The following is a 24,897-nucleotide window of genomic DNA, read 5'->3' on the forward strand; positions in this document are numbered from 1 at the left end:
CGTCGGGGCGTGGTGACGTCAGGCGCTGTGGCGGGAAGTTCGGAGCGCGGCGGGACGGCGGCGGCCGCCTCAGGTGCGCGGCGGCTGTGGGGCGCTTCGGGCTCTGAGTGGGTGGCGGGGGGGCAGCGCCGCAGCGCCCTTGGGGTGCGTAACGCGTTTGCGTGGGCCTCTCCGAGTTGCATCGCTGCGCGTCCCGCTCCTCCCGTGTTTGTAGGGCTGAGGGAGCGCTGCCGATCCCCTCAGGGCAGTTGTAGCTGTGCTGTCACTGTCAGCCACCTCAGACCCGCACGCATGGCCGGTTCGCAGTGTGGGAGCTGGTGAACCGGTGACAACGTTCTTCTGTTAGCGGTTTCTGGCTTTATTAAACACCGGTTTATTCTGAGCCTTTCCCTGTCCCTCAGGCTGTATGAAGCATTTGTGAAATAAGCTGTTGAAGGACCATTCTGCCGAAGCAATGGCTTCTCAAGAATTTACTGTAAGTTTTTTAACACTATGTCACTAAGGAAAAATCAATCAAATGATGTTGCTGTGTTATTTAAACTTTTTTTTTTTTTTTTAAACTTATGACTGTTCAAACATCTCACCCTTTTACATCAGGTGTTATACACTCACCAAAAAATGAAAAAATCAAAAACATGGCAAGATGGAATTCTGAGGATTAGACCTGGAGAAAATAGGGTGAGCATCTTTAGATTTAATACCATTTGCTAGACAGTCAGTGGCCATTTAGTCGACCTGTGAAGTAAAACTGATTTTTTTAATTCCATTTATTTTTCCTTGCAGGCAATCTTGCTTGATGATAAAGGACAATATTTGGAGAGTATGTTTGTAAAATCCCAGGTATATTTTATTTGGAGCTTGGTATTTATGCTTATTACTGTGGTTTGCATTTCAAATTCCTGTTTGTTTGGCGATTAAGGTGGTTTTTTTCCCCAGCATTCTGGCAGTTGTAGTGCAAATAATGGAAAACTAAAAATGCTTTCAATTGCTGATAGAACTTACTGTTGGTTTTCCAGAACAAATGTAGAGGATTCATGGAATTACATGGGTTGGGTAAAAGCAGTATATCATAGTAATGTATTAAATGAACATAACTAGGTGCTAATGTTCTCCATTATTAATTAATCTAACTATATATACAGTGGTTGTGATGTGTTGGGTATAAAATGTTACAGTTCTAAAAAATTTACATTTGAGTAAATACAATATTTAGAAGATCTGTAGTTTCCTAAATAGCACTATTACATACACACTATTGCATTCTCTTTTCCTAGGTGAATTCTGGAGATAATTTAGAAAGTGAACGATATCTGATCATGGTTGAAGAAGCAAAAATGAAGGAAAAATCTTGTGGAGATCAACCAAGGAAAGCTGAAATAGTAGATTTGAATAGACGTGGTTTAAAGCCTGCAGTTCTGCCTCCAAGACATCTGTCTGTTGGCTTAAAGAGGAAGTTTACAGTATGTCTGTTTCAAAATTTGTCTGACATTAGCATACATTTTAAAACACAAAAGGCACTTTTAAATGGAATAGTAAATATATAGATAATATCTTCCTACCTTTTTTTGGAACTATAAGTCAAGTCATGTCACCAGTAGCAATTTTTTCCAAGGCTCTTTAAATCTTTGGTTAGCTTAGTAGAATTACTATTACTAAAGCTGCTGTGAAAACTGCAAGGATTGTGATTATTTTTATATGCCCGTGGAATTGTTATACATGTGCTGCTTTATCTGAGTCAACCAAGACAGTTTGGAGTTGGAGAAGATTGAGAGAGGAATCTGTCACACACTTGTCTCTAAATAACTTAGTCCATGACAGAGGCACAAGCCCAGAAGGAGACAAAGGGGGGGGGGGGGCGGGTTGAAGAGAAAAAAAAAATCAGCCCACCCCTTTCTGCATAGCAGTGGCCAGCCCTGGACCAAAATGAGGCAAGGCACTTTGCTGGCGGTGTGCTCCCGGAGGAGGGAAGACAGAGGGCAGATGTGTCTAAAAGGAAAACAACAGCAACAATCTGCGGGGGAACAGTAATTTACTAAATTCAACAAACACAGAGAGAAAAGTGTGAGATCTTAGCTAGGGGACTACAGGGGATGCACGTGCTTTTCTCCAGGGCAAACCGAGAGAGAGCGAGTCAGAGAAGGATGACGGCTGATGTCCTGCCAGGTGCTCCACCTTTATTCTTCTGCCCAGGTCCTCTGGGAATGCTGCTTCTCCCCTCTGAGAACCCAAAATGCCAACAAAGGCAGTCCACAGAACCAGAACATTAACTCTTTAACTCCCACTGTTTTACATTATGTTCTGAAGTGGAATACTGACAACAAAAATCACAAAACCACAACAGGATGTTATCAATGCTTATTAATATTTAAAGGGCATGAGCCAAGTGGATGGGGCCAGGCTCTTTTTGGTGGTGCCCAGACACAGAACAAGGGGTAATGGGCACAAACTGCAAAACAGGTAGTTCCCTCTGAGCCTCAGGAAAAACTTCTTTATTGTGAGGGTGACAGAGCACGAAACAGGCCGCTCAGAGAGGGTATGGAATCTTCTCTGGAGAGACTCAATTCAAGACTCACCTGGATGCTTTCCTATGCAATCTCCTGTAGGGAACCTGCTTTAGCAAGGGATTAGATTAGATGATCTCCAGAGGTCCCTCCCAACTCCTATGATTCTGTGAATATATCTTATGGAATGTGCTCAATTTTCATCTTTTGCTTATGAAATGTGAAGTTGTTTTCTGAGTAGAAGTAACTTTAAGTTCCTCTCGTAGGGTTTCCAAGGGCCACGTCAGGTTGAAAAGAAAGTATCGACAGCAGAAGACGGAGAAAGAACGGCAGTATCACCTATATCTGAGCAGAGTCAGGATCCTTTTCCATCCAGGTTTTATATTACCTCTCCCTTATTTTCTACTATTTACAAGAAGAAAGCAGAAACAAGCTTATCTGCAGACTTGCATGAAGATGGAGGTACAGATAATAGAGATCGTGTGACTCCCTCCTCAGTGGTTTCACTTCCATTTCTTCATACATGTAATGAAATAGAGAAGAAAAATTCTGATCAGTCCATGGTAAAGCCAGAGTCTCCTCTAATTAGTGGGCACACCAAGTCTAGTAGTTGGACAACTGGTCATGGGGCAGTGTCACAGAACATCAGGAGCACAGCACAGATCATAGCCCTTTTGAAATCTAAACCACAGGTCTGTGGAGAGCAAGTAACATCTGAAGTCACAGAATGTCATAGATTTCAAGCAGTGGAAAACATAAATAGTTTGTATAACCTAAAAAGCACAATCCTGCCTGCCTTTTCTGTCAACTCTGACAAAAAGATTGCTCAAAATATTCAGCACTTGCCTTTTACAAAGGAAATGGTAAATGATAAAAAGGAACGTTTGCTTATTAATTCATCTGAACCTTGTGATAAAGAAATCACAGGGCAAAGACATAACGAAAAGGCTAATAGTTTAGGCCAAGACTTACAAGATTCCTGCAGGACAAACAGTTCTGTACTATCTGAATCAACCATAAACAGAGTGAGCGACAGCCTATTTGTCTCTTCTTGTTCAGCAAGTCCAGTCACCTTTGAAAAACCTCTCTCCAGATACAGAGAGCATTTGGCAATTAATGGTCTTCAGGATAATTCATCAATCAAATCTCAAAGTGACCTTCAGCTGAAACAAAACTCAGAAAGAATGCCTAGTGACTTAGAGCTCTCTGAATATGTAACAGTGACTGAAAATGGAAATGCAAAGCAGGAATTAAGTACATGTGATGGAGACTGTAGTCCAGATAAACAGGTGATGGAAGTTAATTTTGACCTGCTGGGAGCTTTTGATTTTCATGATATGGACAATGGAGAGCACTGTGAAAGAAATAAGAAAGAGCTCACTGAAGAAGACATGCTTTCAGAAAGTGCAGATTGCTTAGAGGGAGAAGATAGGGCACAAAATACTGCACTGAGATTTAATTCTTGCTTTGAAGTGATGACACACTGCAAAAAGGAAGAAATCAAGTGTTCAACATATGATGTAGAAAAAGATGGCAATCACTGCACTGTGCAAATGCCATTACAGTTCTGTAACAATGTTACAGATACAGAGAGAATTATGGAAGACTCTTCAAACCAGACCAAGATTGAAGTGGAACTTTTGGATGACAGAAACAACTTAAAAGAGATTAATGGAAGCCTAGGAAGTATTGAAGCTGTGAACAATAAAAAGGATCTTGGTGGCTGTGCAGCACTTACCATTAATGGCACATCAGGAATAAAAAGCAAGCACTTTGATCTTTTTCCTGGTGACACAAATGTTAAATGTCACCCTAAAACTGGAATGTTTGATAAAACTGAAAATATTTCACGTACTGCTTCCAGTATAATTTCTACAGCAGAGGAAAAGGCTGAAGAAGATGTTATACAGCTTGAATGCACAAAATCCCCAGATCTTGATTTAGAACATTTCTGGGGAACTAAAATTGATCACATCAAACCAGATAGCCCTATGCTGACTTTGTCACAAAACTCTGAATCTTGCTGTGGCTCATCCCAATATGTTACAGAAGATCATCAAAATCTGTCTGGCATTTTGAATAAGGAAAGTACTCTTATTTCCAGAAGTGCTATCTGTCCTTTAGGGAAAGGTCGCTCAGCTTCAGAAGAAGCAGAAATGGATGAAACAGAGTTTGAAAATCTGGAGAGCATGAATGTCCCTCTTGGAGCCTGCAAAGGTGAAAGAATAGAAATGGATTGCCTGAAATCCATGGCAAAGGCTGAAAATTCATCAGATCTTCCCGACTTGGTAAACAATATCACTCTTCTAAGAACTTTGTATCAATGTAGCACAGCACTAGACAGCTTACAAATGATGAAGGAAAATAATAGTGTGTTTCATGAAGCAGAGACTTCTAAAGAGATACTTGAACTACTTACCAAAGATGAAGGTTAGATCAGTTTCTGTTTCATGACTGACTCTTCCGGGTTGACTTCTGCACTCCCATCTCTCCTGCTGAACAATTAACATTCAGAAGTCATACTTTTGTAGCACTATGTTACAAAAGCTACATCTCACAATGTTCAGCCTTTAAGGCACTGGTGTGGCCCCCAAATCTGTTTCCCTGTTTTATTTAATTCAGTTAACTGTACAGTTCTTTACATGGGAAAAAGGTGCAAGATCATTAAATTATTCAGATTTTGTTTTATGATAAGTGACTGCTGTATCTTATTATGCTTTTCCATGTCTTGTAGCTATAAAACGGTTTACAGAAATGCCTTACTCAGAAAGTATACAGGCATCTTCATGCGTTGATTCTTCTGGCAATTTGGTAACCAGTTTTTGATTACATATATCTGTTGCTACAAAATACATATATATATTTTTTTTTTTTTACCAAACCTCTTCCTGGATCAACTAAGAAACTGATAGTAAACAAAACATGTCATAGAATCATAAAATTGCTCAGGTTGGAAAAGACCCTTAAAGACCATCAAGTCCAACCACAACCTGACCATACTACCCCAACTAACAACCAACTGCTCAATCGTGTCCCTGAGCACCACGTCCAAACAGTTCTTAAGCACATCCAGGGATGGTGACTCAACTGCTTCCTTGGAAAGGAGGTGGTCATCTTGCAGACCTTATTTCTAGTAAGTGTTCTAGAGACTAGAAGTGTACTTAGTACAAACTGTAATATCTTGTTATGTTTAATACAAGTAATTATAGTTACTTGAGTACTTTGCCACTATATTTACCATCTTGTTTTTTCTTTTTTTTTTTTTTCCCCCCTTCCATCACTTTTTAGAATGCATGGAACTTCCTACGAGTTTTAGCACTGAGATGCACTATCAATCTGTTTATTTTTGATGATTCACACTAATTTTTGTGAAATGCTGTTAATAGTCGTTTTCTTTCAATCTCTTCTTAACAGAAAAAAAAAAAAAACTATCTAAAATTCTTCTGCTTCTCCCTTTTCATTTGCAACACCTTCTGTTTTATAAGTATATGAGGTCTTTGGAAAAATCTTCAGATATATTAGCTTAATTTTTTATACCCTGAAGGGTTATTAAACTGTTAAGCTAATTAGCATTTGATACTTTTATAGCAGCCTAACTGTAAGGTTGATTTATTACAGAAAACTGAGCTGTGTGTTCCACTGAAAGCACTGGGCCAAAGAGACCCTAGGACACCTGACTGCCAGTGGAAGGTACAGTTTCTCTGTGAAACTGAAGTGTGATGAACAGTGTTAACATTCAAGCCAGTAGCTTAGTATTTTCAATGTATTACAATAAGTTCTAATAAATATTTAGCCAGCTTCTCAGATCACGTTGTGTCAGAACGTCACAACTTTGTGGGATTTGAGAGATTTGTACAGAAAACTTTCTTGCTGCTGAATTGTGGGTCAGCAAGATACAGATACCTTCAAAAGCATAGTCTGTTGTTCCCCCGCAGTTTTGAAGAGGTTATTTTTGTTGCATCTCTGAAAAGTGCTTTGTTGGCTGTAGATAGTTCCTGAACAGTACTTATTTTCAGTTAATAATTCCAGTGTATTGTGTAGCCTGTTGAGTTTCAAGGGCACCAAATAAAGGGATCAGCGTCTAGCGAGACAATGTTGAGAGCTCCCTGCTCACAGCTAGGATGGCAGCCGTACCCAAACAATATGGAGTTTGCAGCTGAGAGATTTTTGTCACCTCCATTTTCATGCAATTATGTTCTTTCTGACTTCAGAGAGGTAAAGCAATTTTTTTCCAAGTTATTCTTACTAACCTTGGTCCAAATGTAATACTGCAGTTGAGCGTAATTAATTTCACTTATTGTTGCAGAGTTATGTATTTGCAACATGTAACTTAGTTTTTATGATTCTTCAATCTATTTCATTTAAAGAATTTATAACGTGTGTGATATTAAAAAAAGAGATTCCTTGAAGGGAAGAGTGACAATGAGGTTTTGTAGAATTGTTTTTGGTGCATTTGAAGTTTTGTGTATAGTTTTTGGAGAGTTTCAGAACAAAGATTAAAACATTCTTTCTTGGATTATGAGAAATTATTATTACTTCTCATGGACGCAGAGAAACATGAGATGCAATGTTAAATAAAGCATGTTTTTCTAATGCTCTATGTATTTCAGTATTGAAACTGCTGGAAGAAAACTGATTTTTTTTTTTTCCAATTCCAGGATAGGCTAGTTACCATTTTGTAATTAGAAATGAGACCTTTGCACAAAGATGTTATTTATAAGGAGGATAAAAAGTTCAATTTCTAACAAGATTTTACTGATACTTTTTTGAAACAGTCTCCAGATTCAAGAAGTCTTCATGAGGACTATATGAATTTTATCAGAGAGGAGAATTTTCAAAAGAAGTTTAACATTAAAGACTCAGTAGCAGGTCACTCCTGTAAGTGCAAGTGAATGTAGAATGGCAGTCGTTGGCATCTGAACAATTATTCTGCCTGACTTCTGTCCTTTGCATGTCCTAGCACCAGCACTGAATGTGTGTTCTGAAGTTCCACAGTGGATAGCGTCAAGCTCACCATCACATTCTGATTTGGAAGAAACACAGTGGACCTCATGGGAACCTGGCAAGGTGCGACCTGACTCTTGTAGAGCTTTTTGGTTTTGCTTCCTGTGTTCATGGTAGCAACTTCATGTCTAATTTGTTACTTTTTCATCTTGACTCTGAGACATTTCAATTGTCTAGAATGATAAGGGGGAGAATAGTGATAAAAGAGCTCTCATCAAGGGTAGGTTTCTTCATTTTTTTCCCCCCCACTTTTTTTTTTTCTTCCCTCTAATCATTCACTTGAAATGCTAATTCTTCATTCTGTAGATTATTTCATCAGTGCAATTGAACTCCTCAGTTTCTCCAGCTTCAGGAAAAAAAGGAAGCGTTCAAGACATTCAGGAACCTCTGATTTACAGGAACCTACCTAGTGATTCAGAACTTCCAGAAGGCATTTTCAGTAAGAGTTTATAGTTTATAATTGTATTTTATAATGTTTTTCCTACAAAGTCTGTGATGATTTTTGAAGCACTGAGTTGCACTATAAGAAGAAAAACTGAGTTCTGAAGTACACTGATGTCTGTATAACTACAGGGTTTGTTTTGTTTGATACACTTTTCTCCCCCATATGTGTATTTCAGATTTCTAAGCACAATTTTCTATTCCATTCCCTTTTATTCCAAACCACCTCAACTAGCCTTTTTCATACTTCCCACCCCATTCCTACCCATATATTCTCCATGGGAGAAACTTAAGTATACAGATCCAACTGTATAAGGAAAAATTGCCTTCCTGTTCAGAGAGGGAAATAAGGCTGTAAGCAAAACTTTTAATTCACATTTATGCTTTCACTTAATTGCCTGCTTTAGTTTGAATCCATGTTCAGCTGCCTGCTAACCCATTTTCAGTGATTACATGGACACTGATCACTGACTACCACTTCTTACTGGTAGCAAATTTAGCCAAAGTGATGAATTTGGTACTAGAAATCTTTTTATCCACATTAACATTAATTTTGTGCACTTTTTAGTAAAAAGGAATAGGTGTTAAGCTGTTTGTTTACTATTTGGCCTCTGTCATCACTAAGCCACCAAAAATATCAGATTTATAACTTTGATAGCAGATACTCTATTTGAATAATTTCTACCTTTTTATTTACAGAGAAGTAGAGTGCTTATAGAAATGTGTTCAGAATATATGAATTAAAATAATAGAAGAATCATATTTGAAATCTTATTTTATGTGGAAATGTAGTATGGATGGCACGATACAGGGGCAATAGAAAGAACCTGTCAGTTACAAGATAGGTGGTAAAAGGAAGTACTTGGAATTATTTCTTTATCTTAATTCTTTGTGCCTCTAAAGTTAACGTGCCATCTGCAAGTACACAAAGTTGCTTACAGGATGTATTTCCTCTACAGCATGGGAACAAGACAGCTATCCAGAGGAATGCAACTCCACAGTTAAAACACAAATTCCACCTGTCACTGTTGCTGCCACTGAGAAGATTCCCAACAATTTTTTCCTAACCGACAGTGAGGAGGTCCAGCAATCTAATGGCTTTTTAGTAGCCAGTTTGAGCAGCGAGCCAGCAGAGTTTTCCATGAGTGCTTCTGGCCCTGAGGACAGGAATTATGAAACCTCCGTGTTTGAGGAGTGTACGGAAGACAGACAAAGAAAGTCTGTGCACCCAGTATTCTCAAATGTGACTTCCCAGTATAGACAAAGCAAGTGGGTAAAATATCTAAACAGCGCTCATAGTGACCTGATAACTCAAAACAGCAACGATATGGACGCGACCAATGACATCTATGCTGAGAATGTCCTTGGAATGCTGCCGGGTGACACAGGAGAGAGCCAGAGCAGCACTGTGAACAGCAACGCTCCCGGCTCTGTACCTCTGCTGACAGCAAAGAGCATACTTGGTGAATGCTGTGCAGATAGCACCAACCAAGATTTGATTTCAGAAAGGAATTTACTTTCTTGTCACTTAAATCAGACTCCTTTAACTGAACCAGCACAAAAGGTGTTGAGTCATCTAACCTGCTGCACTGTAACAGGAGAGGTCCAGGTGTGTAACTGTTCAAGCAGATACAATTTAACAGAAATGCATTTTTTTGGACAAAGCAACTTAATTTATCTGATTTCCTGCAAGATATTATCAGTATGATAGGATGAGATGTTTCTGTGTATGCAGTAGCACAAAAGAGATTCTGCTGCAAATGGAATTTTTAAACTGTGGCCAAATCTTTATGAAGGTAATTCCTCAGTCTACATGGTGCCAGATTGATTTTTTTTTTTTTTAGTCTGAATGTTGATGGCAAGGAGATGATAAATCACTACAATGGGCTTTTTCATATTTTGTTGGAAAGAACACATTCCCAATAGGTATTCTTAATTGTGAAATCAGCATTATTTTCATGAACATTCACGTCCTGCCTCAAAGTAATTTTAAGATGCTGCAAGTATCATAATTTCAACAATGGCAACACAAGTTAAAACACTGAATAAGGGCCTACAGAATTAGCAGTTGGCACAGCTGCTTGTGACTGGTAGACTTTTTTTTTTTTAAAAAAAAGGAGAACATTGAAGAAAATAAAAACAACAAAACGAACGTGTGTTCTTAAGAACACAAGCTGTTTTGCCAGGAACAAATTTTAACTTCAGTGTGCATCTTAAATGATACTTCCAACTCACTGTGCTACAGTTCCAAGTACATTTCCATACTCCTAGTAACAAGTTCTGCAAATGTTTGTGCTAGAGGAGCTTTGTATTTTGCTTTTGAAAAACTTCATCTTGAAACTTCTGGTTGCAGAACAAGGTCCTGAAAAATCTGTTTTTGACAGATCTGTACAGTAGACATTTATGAAAATTTACCTCCCTCAAGATTTTGCAAGCTTTTAACAGCCTATTTATTTATTTATTTTTAGGATATAACAGTTTCTGAGTTGTCTTTTCCTAATGCAGATAAAGTAAAACATGCTAATCTTCCTAAAAGAAAGATTGCCATACCAACTGAGTTTCAGTCTCACGTTCACTACAAACAGGTTTTTAAAGCTGCTTTGACAGGTACGTCTAACACCATGCTATGTAAAATGCTGTCACTTGTACACCATGTATTTTTGAAGCTTCACAAAAGCAGGTTGAAAGGAAAAGATATAATTGGCATTGTCTGTTGGAACAACTCTTTGTATCTGAACTTGGATCTATACACATCTCTGTATGCATATGTATACACTCATATATATATATATATATATATACACACACACACAAATATATTCAGTCTATACTCAAAATCACAAAGACAAACTGAAAGATTAGTATACTTTTTCAAAGATGCAACCTTGCACCTGTTTACCAGTCCTATCTAACCTTCTGAGCTACTGGTATTCAGCATTTGCTTCATTTGGAGATACAAATTTAAACTTCATTTATACGCAAGTAAGGCGCTTAGAACAAGTTTATTTCATGTACGATATGTGAATTTTGCAGGCTGCATGTTCTTTTAGTACTAAGATTAATTACTTTGATTTAAATATGGAACTGAACATTTCAAATGAAAATGCGTGTCTAAATGCTGTGTACACGTAAACATTTTAAAGCTATATTAATTGCTCTTCTGTTCTCCTTTCTACGCCAAGAACATTTAAACATAATGCTTTTTGAGCTGTCGCAGAGATTTCACAACGCTCTTTCGAAAGTGGATATATCATTTTACACCTCATTGAAAGATGAGCAAAGCGAGAGCAAAGAAAGCTGCGTTCCACTCTGTGATCACATGCGTCCTGCTAAGGTTCTTGTGGTTAAAAAAGAAGGTCAAAACAAGGTGCTGTTTATTTCTTGTCTGTTTGCAGTTTGGGATGTTTGCAGTATAGACCATGTTGCATGAACAATTCCAGCACAGTTCTCAGTGAGTTATAATTACAAGTTAAAGTGATGTGTTACAGTGATCACTTTTAAGATCATTGGTAGTAGCTGTTCTTGTCCAGAACTGCTGATGTAATGGTTTTCTCCATAGAGAAAGAGCTTCATATATGTGAGAGAAAGCCTTCAATTAATAATTTGTTAGATTATATTGGATTTCTTTAAGCTGTAATTATACAAGCTGGCTTGAGAAACAGATGTTTCACATTTTATACAAGCTGAAAACACAGATGTTTATCTGATATTTATATAGCAAGTAGTACTGCTCAATTGCTCTTTTTTTTTTTTTAAACTTGCTTGTTTAAAGTGTTTGTTTAAGATCTCCCTCTCCTGCCTCCCTAGGGCCGTCTGTTCTATGCCTGTGATGCCCCAAGAGCTGAGCGCTGTTCATTTTTCAAATGGATGGAAGAAGTGAACCCTGCACAAATAAAATTCACACCGAGCGTAGTGCTTCATGATGTAAAAAGTATTGGAGCGTACCTCCGAAATCAAAAGATTTTTGTCTTTGATGGATGCCAGCTTTTTGTGAGGTATTCTGATACGGCGTACATCTTTCATGGGTGCTATGTGAACTGCAAGGTCTGTAAAAATGCTGCTAACGTTGGATTTAAGTAACATGTAACAGACACACTGACTGTGTTTAAAGAGCTTGCAGTTCTGTGTAGAAGTGTAAAAGCCAAATAAGTAAAGGATTATTATTCACAACAGCGTCATTTCAGGTAAGTACTCTTTTCCATGAGGAAAAACTGCTTACCAGCAGTTTTATCAATTGCTTAGCAAAAATTCTCATGATGGTTGCATCTGAATTACTGTTTAATCTTTCTTAAGGGGAATTTGGGACAGACTTTGTTTTATTGTTCCTAGTGATGCTTTTTTTAAAAACAGACATATATTCAAGATACCAGGTTGATAATCTTTAAAACGAAAAAAAAAACCCACACTTCTCTGGATATAACATACGTATTCTAAATGTAATGTTAGAGGCCATATCTGAGGCTCTTCTATGCTGTAAAATTTAGGGGAAATTTGATTTTAGCTGAGTGTCAGAGGTCAAGATACATTTATTTAAGCCTTACTAAGATGAACATCCAAAAATCTGTGCTGCTTAGTCTGGTCCTATCTGTGGCACCTTCTTATTTCTATGGAATGAACCTGTAATGTACCAAATGATTACATGCTTTTTCTGGAAATTGCAATTTAACAGGAAAGGGTATGAAATTCGAACACGATGGTGTAGTAAGCTCAAGAAACTTACAAACATGCATGCTGATTCTGATGGGGACTCCAAAAATAAACTGTACCTCAAGCTAAGCAGTAAGGAGCATTATTCTCTCTATAGCAAAGGTAAGAAAAATTTAAGCATCAGAATAATAGTCTATGTTTATGTTCATGTTGTGCCTTTTTGATTTTCTTTTGAGTTTCTTTTGTAAATGTTGATATAATTTAGATTCTTTAGATTTGGACTGTATGAAATCTGTAAATAGCTGAATTTTCAAGAAAGCCCCAATATTCAAGTAGAATACAGCGAAGGAAAACTTGATGTAAGAATTGGTGTTTCAGTAGGTGTTGCCTATTTTGTCTAACTTTCTGACATGTCACAGAGCCAGAGGGCATTCGGTGAGTTGACCCAGATTGCCTCAGTACTTGTACAATTGATATGCATGTTTTCCTAGTTTGATCATTTTGCTATAGAATGTCACTAAAGAAATTAGGCATTGAATGCTTTATCCCAGATTCTAGAATACTCCAACAGATCAGGTTTATGCTGGTTTAAAATTCTTCAACTCTGCAAAAGGAGAACTTGTGAATGGAAAATTAGCTAGTCAAATTTGTTATAGGTAAATATGTATGGCCTAGAGTAGTCTCAGCAGACGTGCCTAGCAAAGCTGAACATTTGTAGGTCACAATCTGATGCCTTTGAAAGGGAAGAAAACCAAGTAGATAACTAGATTTGTAGTATATTGAAGCGATTTGCTCTGAATACTATCAGAATTAATAACGCTTAGGATTTGTCAGAAGTGCATTAAGGAGAGAGCTTTACCACTACAATGAATTTTGGACAGGGAGTACCTGACAAATTGATAATTCAAGTTATTTCCTTTTTGTGAACTGAACTAACATATATTTAGGACTTAAATATCCCTCACTTTGCAGTCATTTAATTTACAGCCTAGAAGATGTTTCACTTTTTTATCTGACTTCCTTTAGTTTAAAAGAGATTGGATTTTTAGAAGTTGATGAGAACTCTATTGTTTTCACAGATGATATTTGGGTTGTTTCGAAGACTCTGAATTTTGATCCCCTTGATACTTTCATTGCAAGTAGTGCTTTCTTTGGACCAACCCATAACAATGAAGTAGAACTCCTACCACTGAAAGGCTATTACCCCTCAAACTGGCACTCACATAGTAAGTTTTACTCTAAATAATTAAGAAATGTGGAAAACTATTGTTGGAAAAAAATATGACTAGCTATGAAGGATGAGATTTGAGTTTCTCAAACCTAGTGCATGATTTTATTCACAGTAATTTTTTTTAGTATGTAATTTGAATACAATATGTAGTGCACTGAAAGCTGCAGAGTAATTGGTAATAAATTCTGGATGGATTATGAAGAGATGAGGATAATACAGATGGCATATAGAGAGTGCAATTTGGCTGTGAGAATGTAGGTATTGGCCAGTACATGTTGTTACCATCCTAAAATAAAAAGCTCAAGTAATTCACTATACAGCATTTGTACTTACATAAAAAGAGTGTTAAGTCTGTGATTTGGCTATCCCAGTGTTCCTCTCAGTTCATTTTTTCACTGCAATCTGGAATAACTGAAAAAAAAAAAAAAAAAAGTTTTAAAATTAAAGAAAAAAACAAATCTCTCTACTTCATGTTACTATCATTGTATTTTAAACAGAAAATAATAGTATCAAGGTAGTTTTCAATAAACCACTGACCATTATATTTTTAGCAAAGTGTTCTCAAATAAGTTGCTACTATTCTCTATTTTGGTTTTTAACATTTTTGTTTGGGGTATTTTTTCCATATCTTGATATCAGTGTTTTGTGAACAGTGAGGTTAGTGGGTAAGGGCTTTAAGTACAGAAAAACAGTGTGGGTCTGCCAAAGATCGCTCAACAGAACAACAAGTTTGCAGCCAAAGGTGATGCAAAAGGTATTTTTTTTTTTCCTGTTGAACAAAACTATTAAAAAAATAAGGAAAGAGAGATGAAGAATGCCATTCTGGAGCTGGAATGCAGCGTGAAAATTGTTTGTGTGATCACTAGAGACTTTATTCATACTACTCAATCAGGTTAATTGAATGTTTTAAGCCTACAAATTAATATTGTTTAGGCTTTCTATGTAATTATTAGACAGAGATCCTGCAAGGAACATTCCAGTGAGCCTACATTAAGATTAAACTCTCATTCTGAGTTACATTCATAAAGATAAATAGAATGGCACATGTTTTTGTGGGCATACTTGCTATGAAATTGTAGACTTCAAAGGCAGTTGGAGGTTTGGTTTCATTTGTTCCCTGCACGTGAAGTGCAGGACTGGATCTCATAAGCTGTCAGTGCCTAGAAGAGTTAATATGTAGCTTTGCAATCTCAATGTTGTTAAATCACAGTTCCATGTTTATTTTTTCCTTAGCAAGATTTTGCTCCTGACTTAATTTGTGACCATAAGTAATGCAGCAGGACTAATTCAGCATTTTCTAATTAACTTCTCTACCTGATTTGAAAGCTTGGCTTATTTCATTTTTTCTTAATTTTATTTTTCTGTGGCTTTTTCAGCATCAGTTCACGCCTTGCTAGCTTGTAATGCCAGTGGTGAGCTTATATCCTTAAGAAACATGGAAGAATACTTCAATCCATCTACATTACCACTAATACCATATCTACTAAAAATGTAAGTTACTGTTTAATGCCAGTGTAAATAAATGATAGGTAAAGAAGTACAGGAAAAAAAAAAAGCCATTGAGTTTGCTCTATTAAAAGTGGACTTCCAGAGAAGTGATGAAGTCACCATCCCTGGAGATGTTCAAGAAAATGCGTAGACGTAGTACTTAAGGGCATAGTTTAGTAGGCAATTGTAACACTAGAATGGGATGAAAAGTACCACGATAACAGCAGGGTGGCAAAATCTTCGGCTGCGGCAAATGAGAACAAGCACAAGTGCAGCATCCATGGATGCAGAAATGGAGGAAAAGAGCTGCTTACCTTTAGAAGGCCTCAGGTAGGCAGAGATCTTTAGCAAGAGATGCCCCTGCTTTCACTGCCAACCCTTAAATGAGCTCTGAGAAGGGGTGGATCCTGGCTCCACCCCTTCCAGTCACTCAGGCTCATTGCATGCACCTGAGCTCCCCTAGGTTGGCCCTGCCAATCACTGGCTCAGACCATGACTTAGCATTTCCTCTACAGCAATATTGGTGGTAGGTGGAGAGTTGGACTAGATGATCACAGAGGTCTTTTCCAACCTTTATATGATTTTGTGAGTCACAGTATAAAACAAGTGAATGTGAACCCCTGCTACCTCTGACTACATGATTCTACCACTCTTAATTCTGTCAGGCTTGAGTAAGACAGGAAAGTCTAAACTCGCACCAAGTGGGATAAAAGCCCAGAAACCTGTTTAGTATGATACAGACTTCCCTTGAGAAGTAATAAGAGGCAGGAATATACAGTCCAGGTGCACATCAAGATGAAGAGGGCAGCAACTTCCTTCTATGTCAATTGTTCATTATAATGCACCAGCATTTTGACATAGGTGAGAGAACATCAGAACAATGAGATGCAATTCATACACATGCAGTATTATAACACAGCTTTTGTTTGTTAATTTTTCTTAGGAATCGTGATTCTGAAAAGCCTTCTAGGAGAATAAACAGAAGAAAATTTATTCCACCTGCCATGAGCGTGGCACGCAAAAAGATATACGGCTCTGTCAGCTCTGAAGTGGCAATGCAACTAGCTGAAAAGATGATCCTAACGTTCTCACTGAATCCAGATCAAGCTACATCTCTGATTCACATAGCTCAGATGATGTCCTCACATGAAAATATGAAATCAGTGGAAGAACATCAGATTTTCCCTATCACAATCATACATGGTATATAGCAAATAATTGTAACATTTGCTATTTTATTCTTTGCAAAAATGCTAGTTGATATGTAACACCAACATTAGTGAAATATCCCTAAATTCTCTCAGTGACAAAACAGTAGACTAGCTGCCTTTGTATTCATATATTTACAGTCCTACACAGACTTAAAAAGAAATCCTTAAGTCTGGGTAAACAATGACTTATTGTTAAAGGTAGTATAAAAAAAGATGCATTGAATCAACTGCCTCTGTGTATGGAATGTCCTTTTCAGCACTTCTATAACACTACTGTTCATGCATTTCCTTAAAAAAATCATGCCTTGCACGAGGTCCTTCTGGTAAGGGCCTTGACATTAGAATCATAACATATGTTCTGTCAGCACAGAACTTTTGATCCTTGAATTTGCGTCCTGCCTTTTGCAGTATTTTACCTTATGTGTAGAGATCCTTCCTAGCAAAATTTCTATATAAAGTTAGGATTGTCTTCTGCTTATTTTTTCATATTAAAATACTTGTCATCATGGATAAGCTTTGCTAAATTATCATATAAACTTTTTGTTATTTTTTTCCTTGTTCTATACTTCCTTATATCCTTGTTTTATCTCTTTTCAGCATGCATACATGAGTAACATCTTAATTCAATTTTTTAAAAAACTTTTTCAAATCAGTATTGAGATGGAGTTCTCATAAGTTTTTAGATCCTGGCAAAAATATATGCATGGCCAATAATAACAGTCTTCGTGTGGATTACATTTCCATTGCCCAAAATGTAGTTTAGCTATTGCTGCATTAATTTAATTAGAATGATTAGAAAGAAAACATCATCACCACAATTTTTTTATTGTGTACGTGAGGCCATAGTAGGAGAGATGCATGCAAATAAATAAAAACAACACGTGCAGTAAAGTGTAAGCCAACTGGTTGCCCCTTGATACTTTCAGCTACTGAAGCAAGTGCAAGCAATGTTTCTTACAGGAATTACAGCACAATATTATCACAAGGTAAAATTATGTTAGAATAGTTGATCAAAACTGCATTTCTAGAAAATCTTCATGTGAACTTTTGGCTTTTTCTTCTAACATACCAGGTGTTTTTGGAGCTGGAAAGAGCTACTTGCTGTCTGTTGTGATCTTGTTCCTAGTCCAGCTCTTTGAAAGCAGTGAAGCTAATGAGGGTCCAGAGCTAGCTCCATGGAAACTCCTGATTGCTTCTTCCACTAATGTTGCTGTTGACAGGATACTGCTGTGGTAGGTCACTGTGAATTAAGATTTGACAAAATGTTGTTCGAAAGACAACAGTGCACTTAAATGTTACTGGTAATTATGCTAGTATTTCCAGTATAATACCTTGGATTATATGTGCATTCTTTCCCTATAAATTACTGCAATTGGGGATTTAACTTTACTCTTGCTCCTTCGCACAGTCTGCCTATTCTAGGAGACCATGTAAGACTAGCTGGACTGTTTTATATGAGCCCAATCTCACACTATCACCACATTTACTATTAGAATCCACCCAAGACAGAAATTAGGAATGCTCAGGAAGCTTAAGGAAATAACAGTGGCAGGGGGGAGATCAGACTTGGGAAGCTTCACCAAATACCAAAAGAAGAAAATGTTAGAGGTTAAGACTGTTGGAAAGATAAAGGGAGAAACACTGAGTACAAGTTGAGAATCATAAACGAATTGAGCATTTTTTGAGACAAATCACAATGAGGTAATTTGGTTTGATTACTATTTATCTGACTGTGGTTCACATTACTTTGGTCTGGTAAGTTGTTGAAGTTTATATTCTTCATTTCACAGAAAAAATCTTTTGTGTTTTTCAAAATTAATGCCTACCTTTTCCTAACGTGTATCATCTCTTATTCTTTGAAGTCTACTTGATCTTGGATTTGAGGATTTCATCAGAGTGGGAAGTATTAGGAAAATTGCCAAAGCAATTCTTCCCCGTAGGTAAGTATGCTAACCCTTATGGGATCTGAGCCAATTATATGATTCATGATAGTTATTTTACAGCATGCACACTATCTTGAAGTCATTCAAAATGAGACTGTAATATGACTATCTTATTCTCTCCACCTACTCCCACACAGTGGGTAAATTTTATCTTGATTTAGGCACGTGGCTTGTTACTGAATAGGAATAATGCTTTTAAATGGAAATCAATAGAGAACAAATTAACAACAGTGAGAGATTTGGCAGTTTACACAGAGGAAAAGCAAAAAAAAAAAAGACTCAGGATATATATGTATTGTTGTAGTGATAAGGACTAGGAGGAAGCAATACATTTAATGCTCAGAGAATTAATAGTAACAGCTTGTTAACACTGTACTTCTTACACAAGGCATCTCCAATGCATACAGCATAAGTGTCCTGGGGTCTGTCATTTGACTATTTAAAACTCAGTGACCTACACTGCACTTTCAAAACTATGGAGGGAATTAAGTGCAGTTCAAGGTGAATTAAAGATAAAATTACCATTCTGTGGTATAAACAGAACGCCAAGGGTACAAAAAGTACGGGAGTGAAAATTTTCTCCGCACTTGTACTCCATGCTGAAATCAACTGTAAGAGCTTGGGGGAGTCATTTACTGCACATCTTTGATTAAGGCAGTGGGTTTGAGCTGGTGGGATAAAGGTCTGTTTTAAAGCAAGTATTTTACTAGTTTATCTCAGCTAGTATATATTAATAAATTGTTGTAAAATACGTTTGTGTTGCACTAGTTTTTGTATACTGTGTGTTAACTAAACACTAAAAACAATGTTATTTTTAGTCATTTTAATGCATGTTATGAAATCTTTTAAGTTTACATGCAGGCTCAGGAAATGAAAATGAACAGTTAAAAGAACTTCTTGCTCTCCTGAAAGAAGATTTAGCTCCAGCTGAAAAAATGTATGTAAGGAAGAGTATTGAGCGACATAAACTGGGGACCAATAAAAATGCATTGCAACAGGTACAGTCAAAGTGGGTGGGATGGGAAAGCAATCTTTATATGCCTTACCTGCAAGGCCCAGCAAATGGAAACTGGGAATCCTCTCTGGCTCTGAGAGACTGCCTAGCACCTCAAGTTTTGAAATGAATGTTCAGAATAGGACAGCTTTGATTCTACCAGTACAGCTTAATATCTTACATGCTTCTGACTTGAGTTGTACTTGCAGTTCCTATTTAATGATAAATTATGAGAGAGAAACCTATTCTGAATTTACTGCAGTCTGTTCCAACATCATCACCACAGTTTACAAGGAGAGAAAAATTACTGAATGTTGCTTATCTGCATTGTTACTTCAAAACTAAAATTTATATAGTCATAAAGGTAAAAGGTAAGGAATTAATTAAATTGAGTTAAACTACAACTGAGAATCAGCTGCCAAGAATGTTTTTTCAAATATATTTTTAAGTAACTTTTCATCAAAGCATTACATTTTAAAACTACCACTTCCTGTGGAAAAACCTTCTGATTCTCAGTTATTTGCTTCTCTTCCCTCATTTCTAGACTCAAGTGATTTGAGGGTGTTGTAGAGCAATTTTAATAGAGCAGATTTGAGCATTGTGGGTTTTTTGTGCTTGTTCCTAGTGATCAGTGCTGCTGTTTCTGGTACTGGGGCTCAAAAGGTTTTGGAGAATTGTGTAATTTGAACTCTTTCTGTGGCTGACCTGTTCTGGCCTTGAAATCCAGGAATTTGTGAATGGTTCTAACGTAGAAATGCACCAAACATGAGAAATCTTAACCTCCTCTTTGCATACGCCATCTTTTACCTGCAGTTAGAATTTAATTTTTTGAAACTGAGTGTAACATAGCATGTAGTAGAATAGCTAAAAATTAATTGAAGTGTATTCCATTGCCGGAGTTACAGTCACGTACTGCATAGAGACTGCTTAACGATCATAATGTTTCTCTATCGATTTTTCTTTTACTAATGACAAAGGTAAAAGTGGTTGGAGTGACCTGTGCTGCCTGCCCATTCCCTTGCTTGGATACTCTTCAGTTTCCTGTAGTGGTGCTGGATGAGTGCAGTCAGATGACTGAACCTACTTCTCTCCTCCCTATTGCAAGGTACCACCATCCTTTTGCGTTTTAGCTGAGTTAGTTAGCAGTGACACGGCCTCAAATCACCAAACTGTGATTCTTTTTATGAACACAAATTCTAAAGTCTCACCTTAAGAAGAGTAATTACAAATTGAGGCATGCTTTTAGATGCTTTTCTTGTGTTAGTGTGTTATTTTAACTTTGGAAAGAAGAGCGATGAAGGGAGTTGCAGTTTCATTACAAATAGTTTAACATCCATTCTTTAGAACCTTTTTAAAAGGCTTTTTTAATAACATTCTTATTTAGGTTTCAGTGTGAAAAGCTAGTCCTTGTTGGAGATCCTAAGCAACTGCCACCAACTATTCAAGGGTCTGAGAGCATTCATGATAAAGGACTAGAACAGACTCTCTTTGATCGGCTTTGCTTAATGGTATGTACTGCTAACCACCTCTTTTCTAAAGATAGAAGATAAAATTCCAGGTCCACTGAAGTCACTAAGACTTCTGATTTAGGTGTCAGAGAATCAGCATTTCAGCCTGCTTCTGAATCAAGTAGATTCCATTTTGGTGCAGCTCTCTGTAAATGTTATTTGCACAATGCACAGACATTGCATAATAAATGTAAAACAAAAACAAGAAACAGTGACAGATTATTTCTCCTGATCTTTACGTTCAGGTTTCGATCCATGTAGAGGAATTAGAGGCTACAGCATTTCTTCTAACTTTTGTTATTAGTGTGAAGATTAAGTCTGCTTCTTGCAGGAATTGTTTCTATTTTTTGTTTGACCAAGCTGGCATTTCAAAATAGGAAGAAATTATTTTTCTTCTTCATCATACATCATCTCTCTACATCATAATCCTTTAGGGACATAAAACAATACTGCTACGGACACAATATCGATGCCACCCTGCTATTAGTGCCATAGCCAATGAGCTGTTCTACGAAGGAAACCTGATAGATGGCATTTCTGAGAAGGAAAGAAGTCCTTTACTGGATTGGCTTCCAACACTATGTTTTTATAGTGTTAGCGGGCTGGAGCAAGTAAGTTTTCCCAACATTTTTTCATTTAAAAAGACCATGTTGTAGGGTTTCCTCCATTCTGCTTGCATTCTTACTGTGCAATTAAGTGTATTTTAACTGCTACTCATGAGAACTGAATTAGAAATTTTCCCTATTTCCAGATTGAAAGCGACAACAGCTTTTATAACACAGCAGAAGTTCATTTTATAGTCAAGCTTATCCAGTCTCTGATTGCAAGTGGAATACACGGATCTGCAGTGGGTGTGATTACTTTTTACAAATCACAGATGTACAAGGTTTGTACAATACACCATTGATAAAAACATCTGTAAGTTTGTTCTAAACAAAGGCTCCATTTCAACCAAGAATAATGAACAAGAAGTAAGAAAAGTGCTAAAAAGTAAACTAGAGTTTAGTTTATCTTTCTTGTTTAAAAAAAAAAAAAAAGATATCTTTTATTCCTCTACTCAACCTTCAGTTTTTTTATTAAAAAAAAATAAATTCCTTTTTTCCTGCTGTAATAATGAGAACAACATGATAAAATGGTAATACAAAAGATACAATGTCAAAAAGACTAACGCAATAGAAAGGTGTAATAAGGAAAGGAAAAAAGGACTGCTCACCCATCTCCAAAAATCTATGTTCACGGGGGAAAGCTCCAGAGAGATCCCAGAGAGGGATCTCCAGCAAGAGATCCTTCTCCAGTGGCAATCAGCCCTTCTATGAGGCCTAAGAGAGGTGCAGCCAGGCTCCACTCCTTCCAGTCACACACATGAATTGCCTTCAGCTGTGCTCCCATGGCTGACAGGTTCTTTCCCCAGGTGATCGATCAGTGGTTCAGGCCATGACTCAATAGTTCCCATACACCTGCCCACTTAGAAAATTTGGAAAATTAAATAACTTTAATAATAATAATTTCAATATTTGATGTGGGTGCCATTACAGATTGATATGCATGACAAGGACAGATAATGGAGAGACCTGCATAGCAAGGCTGCAGTTGTACCTCACTCAGTCACTCGGGGCATGATACGGGCTGCTGTGATTACTAAATGCAAGCACAGTTTGTCACACTGAGCAGACCAGCATTTTATCAAATGCAGTCTCATTCCATAGTATTTTACTGTAGGTAGCTGAAGATATATTGTCATTGCACTTCATAATTGCTTAATTTGCATCTTGTGTAGGCTCAGACTTGTAGCTTTTGCTCAAGACAAATAACTGACGGAGCAGCATAATTCATCAACATCCATATTTGTTTGTCTACAGATACAGAACTTGCTTAGGAGTGCACATTCCGAGGCTTTTCCAGTGAAGGCTGTCCAGGTGTCCACTGTAGATGCATTCCAAGGAGCTGAGAAGGAGATCGTTGTTCTGTCATGTGTAAGAACAAGACAAACTGGATTCACAGACTCAGAAAAGAGAATGAATGTTGCATTGACAAGGGCAAAGAGGCATCTCCTGATTGTTGGGAATCTGGCCTGCTTAAGTAAGAACAGACTCTATGAAAGAGTAATTAATCACTGCAAAGGTATTACATTCTTTTCCTTTATTTTCAAAAACCTATAGCTCATCTTTTAAAATTAGACAATATGCTGTATACTATACAGAATACATCCTTCATAACGTATAGCATGCATATGTTACAGTTGGTGTTACAGCTGGAAAGATTATCATGGTGAAAACAGGAAAAGAAACAAACAGGGAAGGAATGCTTACCTGTAGCCAAAGATCTAGGTTTGCAAGACAGACTCCACAAAGGAGGGATCTCCAGAAAGAGATCCTTCCCCAGTGCCAGTCAGCCCTTAAATGGGAGCTAAGAGAGGTTCAGCCAGGCTCCACCGCTTTCTGATCGCACAGCTGAATTGCCTTCACCTGTGCTCCCAGGGCTGACTCAGTCCTTTCATCAGGTGATCAATCAGTGGTTCAGGCCGTGACTCAACAGTTCCCATACAGCACACTACACAAAATACAGTATATTTCTATATATACTCCCATTATATATATATACATATATATATATTCCCATTGTATATTGCAAGTAGATCACAAGCACAAAAGTTGCTTGTTTGCAGTTCTATCATCAAACTGCTTTTATATGCTAAGTATTTTTGTTATCTAGTGATGGGACTTCTTTTTTCTTCTCTTGATGGCATCAGATAGATGGACAAAGTACTCTGGCAAGGAGATCTGGAGATGACTACTGCATTTCTAGTGCTTTACCGATTTGGTTTTTACATAGCAGACCCAGGCAGGAACACATTGTAAAGCAATGTAGCTCTATTTCTGAGTAGTACATGCTAAACAAGGGGAAGACAACTGGGAAATCATTTCACATCTCAAAGCATGAGTACATTTCATCCTAACTTTTGCCTTATCAACTCTCATTGAATGAGAGAAGCAAGAGAAAGTCCCAGTTTCTAAAATGTCTTCAATAAGCTGTCTGAATCCAACTCCCCAGCACCCACTGGGGTGTCTTTGCAGACACACGTCTGCTCTTCGCACAGGGAGGCCCCACCTAAGCAGATACTACAGAAGGAGTTTTTAGTCTCTGAAACACCAGATAAGAACTCACTACAAGAGAAGTGCCAAAATACTAATTTTATTCTGTCTACTTAGTTGGCAACCAAGTAGGTGAAGAACAATGATGTAGAAATATGATAGCCATTTGATACATTTTGGGAAATAGATGTTCTCATTGCCACACAGCAACTACGTGATGGACGCTGTGAAGTGATACGTAATTATCCTATTGAATATTGCTTTCAGGGCAAGAAAACGGATTGCAACATGTAAGCCAGTGTGAGCAGCAGCTGAACGACATTCTGAAGCACTACTTGGAGGAAAAGAAGGAAGAGGAACAGAGTAAGAAAAAGGAAAAATAAAACGTGTGCATTTTATTTTGACAATATATGAATGGTGTGTCTATAAAAATGACCTAATGTCTATAAAAGTGTGAATGTAATATTTAATGTTTAATGTGGGGAAATCTTATTTGCATCTGTTTAATTCTTCTGTTTTGGCAGCCCCTTGTTTGAATGACTAAAACTAAAGAATATAGGAACTGCAAGGCATCTGAAATCCCTTTCATTCTATTATTAATATTAGTATGAATTATTTAATAACTAAGCCTATGAAGTACCTAATTGCATTATTAGTGTTTTGTTGTTATTTAGGCTGCATGCGTATCAAACCTGTTGTAAAAACAAGTGTCACTTTGTGTATTTACAAATCATTCAAAGCCAAGCGCATGGCTCTAACGATAAAAAGGCCCAATGCAACATCGTTTTGTCAAAGAAAATGCCATGCCCTCGGTTTATTCAATCCTCGCAATTCAAC

The 24,897-nt window shown here is 37.4% G+C and overlaps 1 protein-coding gene across 1 annotated transcript; it reads left to right on the forward strand.

The window, feature by feature from the left end:
* ZGRF1 (zinc finger GRF-type containing 1) lies at positions 1-24,897 on the forward strand. The gene is made up of 28 exons (XM_042870636.1): positions 1-73; positions 402-475; positions 598-678; positions 784-840; positions 1,275-1,460; positions 2,768-4,931; positions 5,236-5,312; positions 6,090-6,191; positions 7,277-7,379; positions 7,462-7,568; positions 7,812-7,944; positions 8,906-9,555; positions 10,415-10,553; positions 11,129-11,313; positions 11,754-11,941; positions 12,616-12,755; positions 13,673-13,819; positions 15,201-15,315; positions 16,256-16,515; positions 17,596-17,755; positions 18,386-18,463; positions 19,317-19,464; positions 20,438-20,565; positions 20,845-20,968; positions 21,403-21,579; positions 21,720-21,854; positions 22,828-23,089; positions 24,328-24,897. Exons 2-28 carry the CDS (start codon positions 455-457, stop codon positions 24,441-24,443), a joined length of 6,183 nt encoding a protein of 2,060 aa, XP_042726570.1. The 5' UTR covers positions 1-73; positions 402-454; the 3' UTR covers positions 24,444-24,897.

This window comes from Lagopus leucura, unplaced genomic scaffold (genome assembly GCF_019238085.1).
Source record: "Lagopus leucura isolate 7727_CA_CO unplaced genomic scaffold, USGS_WTPT01 Super-Scaffold_100004, whole genome shotgun sequence".
Classification (NCBI taxonomy): Eukaryota; Metazoa; Chordata; class Aves; order Galliformes; family Phasianidae; genus Lagopus; species Lagopus leucura.